The sequence below is a fragment of the Pelodiscus sinensis genome, chromosome 16 (genome assembly GCF_052426305.1).
Source record: "Pelodiscus sinensis isolate ZL-2025 chromosome 16, ASM5242630v1, whole genome shotgun sequence".
Taxonomy (NCBI): Eukaryota; Metazoa; Chordata; order Testudines; family Trionychidae; genus Pelodiscus; species Pelodiscus sinensis.
The window spans coordinates 7,328,766-7,344,149 of NC_143067.1; the positions used below are offsets into that span (position 1 = coordinate 7,328,766).

The following is a 15,384-nucleotide window of genomic DNA, read 5'->3' on the forward strand; positions in this document are numbered from 1 at the left end:
GGGGCCAAGAGGGACCCAACGCAGCGCTCACCACGCAGCCGTACTCGAGCCAGGCACCCATCCGGCATGGGAGCGCCGCCATCGCTGTGAGGGGCAAGAGACCCTGCCAGCAGGGCGCCGCCATCTTTGTGCGGGGTACGTTCGAGTCCCCTGGGCGCCGCCATGTTGGGGCGGTCCCGCCGGCGGCCTCAGGCACACGCGCGCGCGGGATAAACCGTTACCTCGCTCAGCGCCCCCCCCACCGATTACCCCGCTCACCGCGGCGGTGCGGGCTGGACGCAGAACGACGCCGGTTGAAGCGGAGGTGGGCGCTGGTGACCTCCTTCCGTCGCTGTTTCACTTCCGGGTGAGTGTGACCTCTGCCCTCGTGACCCCTGCCTCTTCCTTTCCGGTGCTGGGCGGCCGAGGAGACGTGCAAGTAAGTGGCCGAGCCTGGGGTCGGGGCCATCCGCTTCCATCCTCCCGGGCTGGGCCCCGCTGCGGCCTGTGCCGCCTGCAGCCAGCCTGCCGGGGCCTTTCCTGAGCGATATCAGCCGCCCCGCGCCTGGGGCGAGGGGGATAGGGAGCGGGGTGCTAGGCCGCGGGGCAGCCGGGCGCTAGAGTGACTGAGCCGCCGGGCGGCTGGAGGGGAGGCTGGGGAGCGGGGCGCTAGGCCGCGGGGGAGCTGGCGTGGCCGAGCCGCCGGGCGGTTTAGGGCCGGGCTAACAAGGGCCGGTGCGAGGCTTTGTTTATTGTTCGCTCCTGGTGCCCAGCATGTGAGTCCGGGCCAAGGTCCCGAACCGCTGTCGGCCCGGGGCAGCTTCCCCCGGCCAGGGATGGGAGCAGGGCTGCTGTGGCGTGGGGATGGAGCGGGGAGGGGAGCGCTTTCCTAGAGCGAAGACGCTCGTAGGTATGTCTCTGTAAAGCGTGATGCGGCAAGAAAAATGCCCCAGGTGTCGTTTGGGGCTTGGATGGTGGGATAAGGGAAGCGGGGTCTTTTCCTGGTCTCTGCGAAGGAGGCCGCGATGCTGAGGTTCACTGTCTGTGCATGGCCGGGTACAGATGCTTTTCAGTGCTACTACACACAAAAGTTTCCAAGCACCTCAGTCATTCACCTCTTCACAATTAGAAATCCTCAGAGTCTTGAAGGCTTGGAGAGGGCCACAGTAGTGTTAATGTTTTTATTAGTGAAAACTAAAAGCCAGTGGACTCCATGAAAGTTTGTTTATTTGAATCTGTTAGTCTTTAAGGTACCACAGGACTCCCTATTTTATATACAGATACAGACAGCTACCACCTTTGAGGCTTGTTTATTAGTGGGAATTCAAAATGTGTTAGCCACTTAGACACTTCACTGAGCAATGAGCTCTGCTAAACCCTAGTTACAATGTTCGTCTCTTGTTTAAGTGCATGGTGGGGGGGAGAAATAAATCAGAAATATTGTCTTTAGGCACAGATACTTGTGCCAAATTAGTATTATAGATAGCTAACACCAAATTTGTCCCTGTTGTAAATTCATATGTTAATAGGATTACACCATGAACAAACCTGGCCTTCTTAACCTAATCTCTTCTAATATGTTAGGGACAGACAGTAGTTGTTACTGTGTTCAGTTAATCTTAAAGAAATCCCAGTTAATGTAAGTTTTATACCAATTTTAGACCTAAGGGGGTCTACATAAAGGGTAAGTCGCTTAGTCTTAAGTTAACCCATCAGGCTAGTGTCAGGTGGGATACCTGGCTCCCAGTTTTCTTTACAGTGCCTTCAAGGCTCTGCTTCTTAATGATCTGCAGAGGAACATCACACTAATTGAAGGTGAAAGGAGTTTTCTGCTGTATCTCTCACATCCCAGGTTCCAAAATTGCTCTGTTAGTCACATAATGCTGGTGGTGTCTTTATTTGTAGATGCTCAAAATATTAAACATTATTTTTACATACAAGCAATTGTTGTAGCTATAGATATTGTTTGTAAATGGAGAGGAGGTGACCACGAGACAGTTTATCTGAAATGTGGTCCATGCACATTGAAAAATTCAGGGAATCCTGCCACCACCTCACTCTAGTAGGTTTCCATAGCCAGCATGTTGGAAGAAAAGAGACTTGGGTTGCCTAGGCTTACAAGTTGCAAGTTTTCTGTTAGCACAAATTTCCTGCACCCATCTATGCTTGTTCTGTATTTAAATGGAGATGCTATTGATAAACACAGGACTAGGCATCAGGATCCCTAAATCTGGCTTTGCTTCTGACTCTTAATTCTAGGTAAATCAGAAGTATCTCTGTGTCTTAATGACATGGAGTCCTGTGGCACCTTATAGACTAACACATGTATTGGTGCATAAGCTTTCATGGCCAACGACCCACTTCGTCAGATGCATGTGGGTCTTTGCCTACGAAAGCTTATGCTCCAATAAATCTGTTAGTCTATGAGGTGCCACAGGACTCCTTGTCACTTTAGCAGATCCAGACTAACGTGGCCTCTGCCCCTTTGATATCTGTATCTTAACTTACCAATTTGTGAGAATTAATACCATACAGGCCTGAGACCCTCTAAAAGGGATTCTGTTTGCATTATAGGGCCTAAAGCAGGGTTTCCCAACCTATGGGTTGAGACCCAAATATGGGTCGCCATTACATTTCAAAACTGTCACCAGGTGTCTCCCCCAGGTAGCTCTTAAGGAGCCATTCACACATTTTTTGAATTGCCCTGGGTCACCAAGTCTTCCTGAATTGTCAAAACGGGTCCCCATGTAGAAGAGGTTGGGAACCGCTGGCCTAAAGGCTTCCTCCCAGATTAAAGCCCCATTGTGCACTTCCTGTGTACACAGTAAGAGATAGTGCCTGCTCCAAGGAGTTTACAGGCTAAGGCAAGAGTCAATGGCTATGTCTAGACTACATGGCTCCGTTGACAGAGCCATGTAAAATAGTTTATTCGGCATAGTCAAAGAAGCAGGGATTTAAATAATCGCCGCTTCATTAAAATAAACATGGCCGCTGCGCTGTGCCGATGATCAGCTGATCGGGCACATCGCTGCAGTCTAGACATGCCGTGATCGACAAGGGAAGCCTTTGTCGACCGCTCCGGTATGCCTCGTGAAACGAGATTTACCAAAGCGGTTGACAAAGGCTTCCCTTGTCCACCGCGGCGCGCGTCTAGACTGTCGCACTGTGCCGGATCAGCTGATCATCGGCACAGCGCGGCGGCCATGTTTATTTTAATAAAGCGGGGATTATTCAAGTCCCCGCTTCTTTGGCTATGCCGAATAAACTATTTTACATGACAGCCGTGTAGTCTAGATATAGGCAATAGTAGGTGAAAAGCTAGAGAAGTGCAGGGCCATCCCCCAGTCAGACAACACATCAGAGGTAGTGTTGGGAATGGATTCCTTTTGGCTCCAAACTGAGGGCTGATTATGCACACAGTGATTTTTAACTGCATGGTTGCCATCCATGCTTTCTCTCGTGTTAAGCCTTTTGTAGAAATGCAGTGGAGGATGTTTATGGAGCTGGTGTTAAAAACTTAGAGGGTGCGTCTAGACTGGCAAGATTTTGCGCAAAAACTTGCCAGCTGTCTACACTGGCCGCTTGAATTTGCGCAAGAGCACTAACTTTGTAATGTACAAAATCAGTGCTTCTTTTGGAAATACTTTCACGCTCCCACTCGGGAAAAAGCCCTCTTGCGCAAAAATACTTGCGCAGAGGGCCAGTGTAGACAGGGAAGAACTGTTTTGCGCAAAAAAGCTCCGATGGCTAAAATGGCGATCGGGGCTTTCTTGCGCAAACTCACGTCTAGACTGGCCGTGGATGCTTTTGCGCAAAAGCACTTTTTGCTCAAAAGCATCTGTGCCAATCTAGACGTGCTTTTGTGGAAATACTTAAAAGTATTTCTGCAAAATCATGCCAGTCTAGACCCAGCCAGAGTGATTGAGTGGCAATGGTGGGAAAAGCCAGTCTGATCTCCAGGTTGTTTAATATGCTAAAATGTGAAAAGTGAGCCTGATATTTTTCCAAAGGGCTAAGTGAGGTGGTTTTACAGATGAAAGGTCCTGTCTTGTCTTTGGAATATCCTGTATTGCAAACTTTAGATGGATTATAAGTGCATGGCTCATTTGTAGTGTTTAGTAGCCAGTTCAACTGCAAAACACCTGTTGCGTTGATTTAAATGCCAAAGTAACTTGCTATTCATAAGCATATAAAGGACCAGAGGCACGTATGACTGCTAAGGATATTAAATATCGACTAATTGACTAATCAAATAGTCAGTGCGTTTTGTATCAACTAGTCGATAGGATGCCTCTGGCTTTGAAGTAAGGACTCCCTAGGGCTGTTGCTACACTTCAAAGATGAAAGTACTGCCTGGACCCTGGGGTCAGCTACTGATCCTGGGCTCCATGCAGCGTTTCAAAGCAGCAGCGCCGCATGGAGCCTCGAGTCAGTGGGGCAGTCCCCAGATGGCCCTGGGCTGCACAGGGCGTTTCAAAGCGGCAGCGTTTCAAGTGGCCCTGCCACTTTGAAGTACCCCCATTCCCCCACTGCCTCTTTCTGATAGAGGCAGCATATCCCTAATGGCTGCTGTGCAATTCCTGTGATGGGGGGAATCTTTATGCCTTCTGTTCATAACAGTATCTCTGCATGCTCCCCTGTAATTCATTTCCCCTCACTCATGCCCTTAATTTCTTCTCAGAAATGGCACCACGTAAGGGTAAGGAGAAGAAGGAAGAGCAGGTCATCAGCTTGGGACCTCAGGTTGCCGAAGGAGAAAACGTGTTTGGTGTCTGCCATATCTTCGCTTCCTTCAATGACACTTTTGTCCATGTAACTGATCTTTCTGGCAAGTGAGTACTGAGTGTTGGTGACATTAATGCCATATAGGCTTTGTAGTACTTACATTCTCTGGTGTCCTCCTCACAAGTTTGTAAAATTGAAATTGTGCATGAGTAACAGCTATTTTGGGTCAGTAACTCTTGTTCACACTCACCTTTATCCTGATTGTAATGTAGGGATAAAGTCAGTGCCCCATCTATGTGTATATGGGTTTCATATATGTTCACCTTTTAAACTTACTGCATTGCTGTCTAACTCACTCTTCTAGGTGTTGGCTACGGGACAAGGCTGCTCTGGTTTAATTGAAATTACTTAAACATTTTTTGTAGTTAAGAAAAAAGACCTGTATAGAAACCCTTATTTTGGTTGTAGTGGCTTATTTCAATGGAGCTTAAGGAGGCAAGGAATCCGCTTAAGCTATGTTGATATAAGTTGCACTTGAACTGAACTGTGCGGGGCTTTGCACCCTAATCTTCCAAGCAGATAGCAGTCTGGTATTAAAAGGAGTCAAGGAGATGTATACCTGTCACTTATAATGCGGCTGCTTACAAAACACATGGGCATACTGTCATGTAAAATGTCCAGACATACAGTGCGTGTTGAAATAAGTGTTTACAGAAGGGGGAGTTAGTATTGCTGTTGTACAAAAAAGATAATTGTAAACAGATTGACAATATCTGTCATACCAAGAAAGATCTTTCTAAAAGCTATAATCTAGTTCAGCCACAAGATGCTCAAAATTGTATGGCCTGTGTTATTCGGGAGGTCAGAGTAGGTGATTGTGTGATCCCCTTGTGGTCTTAACATCAGTTAATCTATAAATTTATTTTGATGATCAGGTGACAATACAAAAGGTCTGTAACAGGGTTTTTAATTGACACTTGTGTGGCCACGTGTGATTTTTAAACTGATTTATTTAGTGTGCAATAGCTGTATGGCAGGTTAAACCTGTGTTAAAGGCTCTGTGGAGATGCTTATTTTGGCTTATAAGTCAATTAGGAACATGATAAATCAGTATAAAGTACTGGTTAAACACAGATGTCTGCACCGTGTTGTGCCTCTGTTTAATAAACCCTATTAGTAATGTATACATTAAACCAGTGCAACATCTGTGTGTCAAAAGCGCCATGCTTCCTTCAGAAGTGACTTCAGAGAAAGTAAGACAGATTCATATCCATGGTTGTCACGTGGCAATTTATGAACGAGGGAATGTAAAATCCATTTTAACTAATCAGTTAAATGTTATGTTTAACTAGTTAGCTGATTAAATGAGAGTGAGGAGTGCTGAAGTGGCCCCTGCGCTGTGGGCGGGTGGGGGAAGGTTAAAAGTGATGCTTAACAGGTAACCGGTTACCTGTTCACATTCCTATTATGATGAACCGGTGACTATATAAAATGAAATTATATTGCGTTTTGAATTGCCTGCTTCTGTAAGACCTGCAGGTTGTGCTCAGGCTCTTGCCGGAGTATTGCTTTTGGCCATGGACAAAGAGGTGTATTTTCTTTTCAGGGAGACCATCTGCCGAGTGACTGGCGGTATGAAGGTGAAGGCTGACAGAGATGAGTCTTCGCCTTATGCTGCTATGTTGGCAGCCCAGGATGTTGCCCAGAGGTGCAAGGAGCTGGGCATCACTGCCCTTCACATCAAGCTGCGAGCTACAGGTGGAAATAGGTGCGTATGGCAGGCTCTGCTGTGACATACATGAAAGTCGTGTAGCTGTGAGGTAGAGCTTGTGTTGTGCTGGTGACAGAATGCCAGAGTATGCTCATCAGGTGGCCCAGAGTGAAATCAAGTCTTGCAGCTTTCACAAAATTGTACAATCTCTTTTTGCTGTCACAGTTTTAATACGAGCAGCTGTTCTTCTACAACAGTGCTATTGAGTGCAGCAGTGAGAGAACTTGTATCTCAGATACGCTCTAGCATTTTTTCCATGCATTTCTGCAAAGTGTGTGTGTGGCGCAGATGGGGGCTTATTCTGTTAGCAATGACAACTCTGTTTAAAGGTGTACATTCTCAGTTTGTCAAACAAGTGACAGCCCAGTTCTACTGACCCATGGCTAGCATTGTTCAGTTTGGCTCTCATCTGAAGGAATCGTTCCTATAATGGGCTGTGTTTTAATTGATATGTTAAGGATTCATTTGGTTGGGATGGTAATCTTCATTCTGCATAGTAATGACATTACCTTGTGAATCCATTTATAATTAGATGAATACCTGGCATAATTGGGCTACAGGAATCTGTTTTAGGGAAAAAAACAGATCTCCCTAATTTTTTGAGCAAACTTATGGGACTCTTGTTTCATGTTGTTTTTGGAAGGGAATCACTTGACAGGAAAGATCATGGTTGATCTTCAACATTAACATCTTTTCTGCCCCATTTGTCAGGGGTCAGCTACCATGGAAATTGAGAATTGCATTTCCGTATATTCTGCCAACTGTTACTGTTCTTGCCCTATAGATGAGACGAAAAAGGGGGCATAAGGAATTCTCAAATTCTGGATAAAGGGTAAAATGACTTAAGCTGCGTGACTTGGAATCTTAATACTCTGCTTGATTGTTTCCTTGTGAACTGTGTGTATTCGGCTGGTTGGTGAACACTTCTCTGACCTGATCTGTTGCCTGTTTTATTATTTCCAGGACCAAGACTCCTGGACCTGGTGCCCAGTCAGCCCTCAGAGCCCTGGCTCGTTCTGGAATGAAGATTGGACGTATTGGTAAGTGTGGGAGGCATATGGGCTATTTTAGGTTAAAAAATGAGAAATTAGTGCAGGTTGTACCTCCCTGGTCCGATGCTCTTGGGACCTGACTGATCCTGAACCAAGGAATCCGTTGGACCAGGGCACATCAGTGCCAGGCCCTCTGTTGCCACCAGCTGTGGGACTCCACTCCCATTGGCAGCAGAGGGGCTGGCATTGACCAAATGGGGATAAGGTAGGTGCTTGGGGAGGAGAGGCAGGGAGGCTGCAGAGCTCTGGGTTCAAGAGCGCAGCCCCACAGCTCCTGGGCTGTACTCCCTGCCCCCATCTACAGGGCTCTGCAGCCACACTGGCTCTTTCCCTGAGCATCTCTCCCCACCCCTCCTCTCTGCTCCTTTTCCTCCCCTGAGTCTGTTCCTTGGTTCTAAAGTCCTGTCACCAAAAAGATGCATCCATTGTTAAATACTCTGAGTTACATAATGGCCAAGTCTGCGATTTATTCTCTTTTGGGTCCATCAGACATGTTGCAACCCACCTGGTCACTTGTGCTCAGCCTGCGGGTGCTGAGTTTTTTTTATTTGATGTGTAAATGCCTTGAGGGACTGGGGCACTTTTGAATTGAATATGAATTCAACAGCAAGTGGCATGATCTCTGGGTATGGGCTAAGAGTTGATAACTAATCACAGGTTATGTCTGCTAGGCTGCACTTGTGTAGCAAGGTAATGTGGGCCTGTGGTTTCGAGTGACTGACTCTTTGCAGTAGCTGGAAGCTCACTGACCATGGTTGACTGGAGTGAAAGTCCCAAAAGCTGCTGCCAAAAATGCCTTTGCGGTGTTCAGAGAACCCGTGGCAGAGCTATAGTGTACATCAGGCTCCTATAGCAGTGGCTGGCTGTTGCTGCTGTGGAAGTCATGTGACCTGCAGACTGTCGCTTTCTTGTGATGCTCCATTTCAGTGTGGATTTTCCATATTCTAAATGCTACAAATGTGCAGACTCATCAGTGAGCAAGTGAAACATTGTACCTCCTGCACATCGCTTCTTGGGCCTCTTCCTGGGAAGAATTCGGGGGGCTGTCCTTTCTTGCAAGAGAGACTGGGGTTGCAGGTGTGGAAAGTTGGCCACGGGGAAGTAGATGTTGATTTGGCATTCCAATGCCCTTTGCACGTGCAAAGCAGAGTAAAAAAAGTTACTTTGCCTTATTAGTCATTGTGTGAGGATAAATCGTTAGCATGCAAAACCAATGCTGTGAATCGCTGCTGAGGTCTGGGGAGTGCAGGGACGTGGATGGTTCATTTATCTAAGGGTTGGTGAGTCCACTTTCTGTGTCCTGGAAAGTTATTTGAAGCAACCCGCAATCATGAATGATAATGTGCAACTTTCTTTCCACAGAGGATGTGACCCCCATCCCCTCCGACAGCACTCGCAGAAAGGGAGGTCGCCGTGGTCGTCGTCTGTAAACAGTGGCTGGATTTTGTTTCGTCATTAAACCTCTCAAAAGAAATGTCTCTTGTCATTTGTGTTCTCTTAACACGAGCTATGATCAAAGGGCTAGCGTCCTGTGTGTCCTTTGGCTGTCATTTGAACGCCCGGGGGCTGTAATGCCTTGTTTTCATGGAAATGTTTAGAAGTCTGAATTACATACTCAAATAGCTTGATCTCTGAAGATAGGTTTCTTGTTTATGTTGTAGGACTCCTGTTCACACAGCTACACTAGGGGTGCCATGTCTGTGTATAAACTGCTAGAGCAGTTTAAAAGCGGTCCCACCAGACGTTCCGTAGCATGTTATATTTCCAGTGACATTTCAAAGAAAAATTCTCTCTTCCTCGTGATGATGTGCTCCCTGCTGAACTATTTACCCTTCGCTGATTCCTGTCAGGATCGTATAGAATGTATGCGCCACCTGTGCTGTGGCAGCCATGGAGAGGTGCTTTTCACCAGCCCCTAAGCTGCTGCTGTGAGGGGGCTGGAGTATAGTCCTCTCTCCCTGGGGAGCCTGGATCCCCAGCCTCGCCCCAGAGCAATGATTTAAATGAAGCATGGACATGTTATTCCAAAAAACTAAAATTGAGTTAAGGGCCCGAGCAATGCTGGGTAAATCTAGTGTCTTATAACGCAGGAACCCTAGTAGGCAGCCTTGAATTCTTGCCCCCGCTCCCAGTATAATAGCCTTCCTTTTGAAATCACATTCATTTTATGCTGCCCCAAGCATGCCACCTAGTGGATTAGACCTGTTGATATGACAGTTGGAAGGTTTTGGTCCCTAAGAGGCGGTTACAGCTTTCAATACAGTAGACTTCCAATAATCCGGAACCTATGGGACCTAGGTGGTGCCGGACTATCAGATATGCCGGACTATCAGGAGGTACTATAAGCTGGTTATATATATAGATATAGATATATACACTGTATACATAATATACTGTATTATAAAGTGTTCTTAGCCCTTTTTATTGTACATATTGTATACAGTATACTGTAAAGTATTGGGCTTGAGACTCAATGTCTCCATTCAAATAAAGGGGTCTGTTTGTAAGTGTTTAGTTGAAAGCTTACATTGGAGCATCATTATGCAGCAAACTCACGGTAACTTAAGTGGCCGAGACTCCTGTTACACACAGTGAATCTCTACATCAGTGATTTGCATACTAGGCGAGTGAGTGAGCCGTGTGACCCTCCTCCATTTCCATGGGCTGCAAGATTATAACCAAGACGGTCTGGGGTAGGGCAGTTTTGCTCACTGCTTGCATGCAGTGCTTTGATTGGCTGCAGAGGGAGCACACAGCTCTCACAGTCAGTGTTGTGTGCAATCAGCACCCACCTCACTTCACGTGCCTTTGCTCTGCCCGTGTATTGCTTTACGTGTGTACCGATGGGGGAAAAAAATGGATGTGGAGGGAAGCCAGTGGCATCTGGCAATGCTGAGCAGGGGAACGGGAAACAAAAGGTCTACACATGTAGAACCTGGATGGGCTGCATGCAGCCCGGGGGCCACAAGTTGCCCACCCCCTGCCCTACATATTGGAGACACGGTTTTGGGAATGGAGTGTTGTGGTCTCGTGTGGAACCCTGGCCATGGCCTGGCCCTGCCTTTGAATCGTTAGCTTTGAGAATGAACAAAGAAAGATGGAGCTACTTTCCCACATGCCTTTGCCAGCTTTGGCTTTTAAAGCAACGGTCTCCTGTAAGGAGCTTTGTCTTTGGCCTCTCGCCCTTCCTCAGATACTGGAGAGGGCCCTTTGGCTGCAAGTGGACAGAAATTTTATCCAGTTCTCAGACTGAATCCCATTTCCAACTAGTTGATAAAGCCTGGTTCTAAATCTGCACCGGCATCCCACCCCCATGCTGCCTGCTGTGGTTCCCTGTGTCGGCTCCCACTCAATGCGTCTCTCCATACACTGCAGGGACTGAGATTTAAATGTGGGGTGAGAGATGCGTAGAACTGAAGTCACAGCTGGGTTTTATATTTGTGATGAGCCTTTGTCCAAAACCATCCCTAGCTCTGCAGCTTGCAGACCCTTTGTCCTGACTGCTTTGGGAATTATCTGCTTACGGCGCCACTTTATCTAGTCAAGCATTCTTGTGGATTGCTACTTTAATAGCTCATCTTGGAATTCCCCTTTGCATAAAACTTCCCCTACCTGTATCGATGCTAACATCTCCCCGACAGGCCAAACAATCTCATTTGTAGCTTTGTATGTATTATTGTCACACTGAAATGCTTTTAGAAATCAAGCTTTTGCCCTGTTCCTTTTTGAGGTTTATTTGTAGGAGCAATGACTAATTAGCAGCATTTGAAGTTGATAAAACTGCTCTGAATTCTGCTGTTGGGAACCAGCCAAAGAATGAAGCTGAACATTGATGCTGTTCCAACCAGTGAGAAATGAGGCATGGCCTGATGTCAGAAGTTACCAGCCTGAGGGATGTTCAGAGGGAACGGAGCAGTAGATGCGCCCAGAGGAAGTTCAGAGCTCCGGGTGTCTTGACTCAGTGAAAGGGAAGAAAGTGTGAACCAGTCCATAGTTCTAAACCGCCTAAGCTTGCTCCTCTTACTGATGTTAGACAGTTTATTGGCTTCTCCACATTAGACAGTGACTTAACATTCCCTTCTGGGGGGGGGGGGGAACAATCCCACACACGTACATCGGGACAGATGGATGCTTGGCTTTGGAATTTAAATATGTATGACATGCAGCTGTTCTGAATTTCGTTGTGCAAATTTCTCCCTCCTCCCCCTTTTTTCATCAGCTCCATGCGCCAGTGGCTTAGAAACTGTTCCTAGCTGATAAAGTACTACTATTATTTTGGACTCGTGGTTATATGAAGTGTCTAGTGAAGGCATGGTTAAGAACTAGGATTCTGCAGTCACTCTGCGCGCCCATTAATTCTACTTCGAAAGCTGTATGGGTTTTTTAATGTACTTTTAGTTTGGATGCACAGACTTTTGGAGTTACACAAATGTGTCTGACCAGGTATGGCAGTTTGTTTCAAATGAATAATTCTGTGCACGTACACACGGATGTTATTGCAGAGTTACTCAGAAAGGTGAAACTTAAAAACAACAAATAGTCTAGCATATGGGTTCCCAAACTGGGGGGGGGGGGCGTGAAGAAATTCCGGGGGGAGGCGCAAAGCGACCCAGTCCCCGCCCCCTGTCAATCGTCCCCTCCCAAGTTTTGCTGCTATTTTTGTTTTTTGTCCCCGGTCAGTTCCTTTTTTTTCCTCAACAAGTTTTGCTGTTATTTTGGGGGTGGGGGCATGAGGGTTTCTCTAAAATCAAAAAGAGGGCGTGATGCCGAAAAGTTTGGAAACCACTGGTCTAGTACCACCTTAAAGACTAACAAAACACATAGATGGTATTATGAGCTTTCATGGGTAAAACCCACTTCTTCAAAGGATTGGTTACTGTTGCCATTTGACAACTGGTGAAACAAAGGCATGAAAGCCATTAAGTCACATGCATGTATTGACTTGGGAAGCCATAGTAGCTTCCACCCAGGTGTCTTGGGGCAGGGTGTGCTGTTTAGTGCAGTGTCTGGCACCCAGGGGTTAAATGCAGCGTGTTCATAATCTTCCTCGTTTTTCCTTGAGCGACCTGTGGGAAAGATTTCAAAGGGACTCAATCCCGGAGCGGAATGCGCTGGATTTTGGAGGTAGCAGACGGGTGTAGTTTAGACCTGTGGAGTTAGTGGCATGTCAAGCCAGCCATGACTTAGCTACCAGCAGGCACATCTCCTTGAAGGTGGGGGCGGTAGCTCAGCTGAAAACATTCACCCTCTGTGGCAGTCGCTGCACATCCAGAAAAGGGAGCTGGCTTTTTATTCCACTTCTCGTTACTGACGGTAAATGGGAGTGCTGCAGGGCAGCCGCATCTTACCCGTCTTGTTGTGGATCACTCAAATCCCCAGGCAAGCAGGTACCGAGAAGACAATTTATTCTCCAGAACTCTCAGGCTACAGCTAAATGAGGGGACAACAGCAAGGGCCTGTCTTGGTTCTGGCTCAGTCAAAATGCTCGTTCACTTTCTTGTGTCGGTCTGAGCCAAGCACTCAGGGATTTGGTTTATTAATCTTCAGAAAAGACATTGGGATTTGGCCTGCTCAGCAAAGCCTTGTGACTGAGCATAGGGCCCAGTGGCCTAGGAGCACTTGTTACTGTGTCTGCAACAAGAGAGACTGAACATCTCATCTGCCACATGTCAGCCTGTAGCTGTTGCATCTCGCCGGCCAGATGCCCTCCGGTGTGAACAACCCTCCTCTGCTGTTGTAACGTACCCACTCGTGCCGGGACTCTATGGCAGTGGGACGGAGAATTCTGTTCACGGCCTGGCCTGTTGCGCTCACGCAGCACTTCTCTGAACAGTGCTGTTGCCAGCTTTCATTTTCCAATGAAACCAGAGTGTCCTTTTGGCTCCGCCTGCCGCAGACCAATGGAAACCCCAGAGCTCTTACTTCCCCAGAAAGCAGAAGTAAGGAAGGGGGAAGAAGAACCGAGACCTGGGGGAGTTCCTGTTTTTGTGTCAAAGATGCACAGAAATGGGGGCTGCTTCTAGTTGGCTAGCTAGTCCTTGGTGCTGCTGGCATGGTATTCAGTGGACAAGGCCACCCATGACTGAGGGAGGGTGAGCCTCGCCTGGCTGGTCCTGTCAGCAGCGATCAGAGGCACCTGCCATTGAGAAGGGAGGCGACTAGCCAGCCTGAAGGAAGCTCTGGAGAACGCGTGGGCTCTAACTCCGGATATAGCAATAGCCCCATCTAGCTTGTCTGCTTTTACGAGCTAAGCAGCCTCAGAGAGTAGATGGCAAACTTCCTCTCACCATGTCATGGGCGCTCTGGAGTGGATCTGAGGGTGAGACTGTTGGGAAGAGGCATAAATTGGGAGTAAAGATGTTACCTCCATGGGCCTGCCTCCCTGAATTCCCCCTGTGATTTCAATTGGACACCATTCCAAACGCAGCCTTGGCAGGAGATACCGTTCAAGTTGCCGAAGAGGAAGAATGTTTCTCTCTGAGGAAGACGCATAAAATGCACCCCTATCCCACACAGCCCTTCATCCAGCGGTTCCGCCTCTCCCCCAGGTCCAGTTGTCATTACTGGCCATTCTTGCTTCAGCAGCTCTCTGTGCGCTCTGCCTTTGCTCCCAAGCCCTCTTTCCCGTACTCAGTACCTGCTGTCTAAAGTTGCACCTTTTGGTTTCAGTCAGGGGTGGACTGAATCCCTACCGGCTGTCCTTCCCCCTCAGGAAAGCTAAGGTGTCAAGTGCTTTAATGTTCATTCCTGCTGGAATTAACCCTGGCCTCACCCAGAGTTTCTGGATACATGGTTTCGCCCAGACTGATTAAACTATGAAATCTTGGGCCCCTAGCTGCCTGGCTAGATTTCTCTGTGCCCTTTTGTCTCAAAGTTCCCAACAGCCAGGGAGTTCAAGGTTTTTGCCACTTTTTTGGGGGAAGTGTAAAGATCTTCTTCAAGCCACGTAAAGTGCTCTCTACTGGGTGTTGTATGAATGTGTTTAGTAATGACGATGAGTTGAGCTCGTCGGATGACAGGTGGTGTAGACGTGCAAAATATTATCATCTGTACATGAAACAAAACCGTCAATGCAACAGTGTAATGGAGATCTTAAATGCTCAGAGTAACTGCTCCGACAGCAGCTGGTCCTCTGTGCACACACTGACATGGGATGATTTCTTCTTATGCCTTAAAGTTAGGGACCTGCCTGAACCAACCTGCAAAATCCATTTGCCCCAAATGCTGGGGAAGGTTGGATTTTGATCGGAGCGCTGCAGCGTGCAGCTCCTTCTCCATGTTTGATGTGCCACAGAATGAGTTCTGAGAGGATTATAAAGTAGAAAAGTCTTGGCTTTCATGTCGCTGAAATCTCATAAGTAACCTAACTGTAATGTTCTGATTTAATTTCCTAAAACCTCAGAAATGGCTAGAACGCTGAAATGCTCCAGTTATTCATATCAGAATGTATAATCCCTGAATAAATGCCAGTATGTGAATCTTACTGTTCCATACCTCAAAGTCGAACCCAGGCACTAGATGTATTGCCATAGCTTGGTGTGTTACAGAGTGGATAGAAAATACCATTTTGCTTGAGCATAAAACACAGCTTATAAATACGGATTATTTAGGATCCAGTACTACAAAGACTGGCTTAAATAAATAATCCATACTCCTGCAACCAGCCCTGCTTGCTTCTGGGGAAAATCTGGTGTCTGGAGTACTTATCCTTGTAAGAAAGAATCTGTAGCATTGGACCCCAACCAAACCAAATCTTTACAGACAAATCCATCTAATTATTTCTTGCTACAGGCCAGATTTGCCAAAGGGCTCGGGACCCATCTTTTCCCATTTGGTTTGGGGTAGGGATGTAAGAAT

The 15,384-nt window shown here is 47.1% G+C and overlaps 2 protein-coding genes across 3 annotated transcripts in view; one reads left to right on the forward strand and one right to left on the reverse strand.

Moving 5' to 3' along the window:
• NDST1 (N-deacetylase and N-sulfotransferase 1) overlaps nt 1-362 on the reverse strand; it is a 97,651-nt gene extending 97,289 nt beyond the window's left edge. The window contains exon 1 of one of the 2 annotated variants that reach the window (XM_075900554.2): nt 259-362. The gene's annotated coding sequence lies outside the window, so the exon portion shown is untranslated. The remainder of the gene's footprint in view (nt 1-258) is intronic. The other variant, XM_075900553.2, reaches the window with a different exon arrangement.
• On the forward strand, nt 278-9,001 carry RPS14 (ribosomal protein S14). The gene is made up of 5 exons (XM_075900559.2): nt 278-418; nt 4,661-4,811; nt 6,311-6,472; nt 7,439-7,515; nt 8,890-9,001. Exons 2-5 carry the CDS (start codon nt 4,663-4,665, stop codon nt 8,955-8,957), a joined length of 456 nt encoding a protein of 151 aa, XP_075756674.1. The 5' UTR covers nt 278-418; nt 4,661-4,662; the 3' UTR covers nt 8,958-9,001.
• The last annotated feature ends 6,383 nt before the right edge of the window (nt 9,002-15,384 follow it).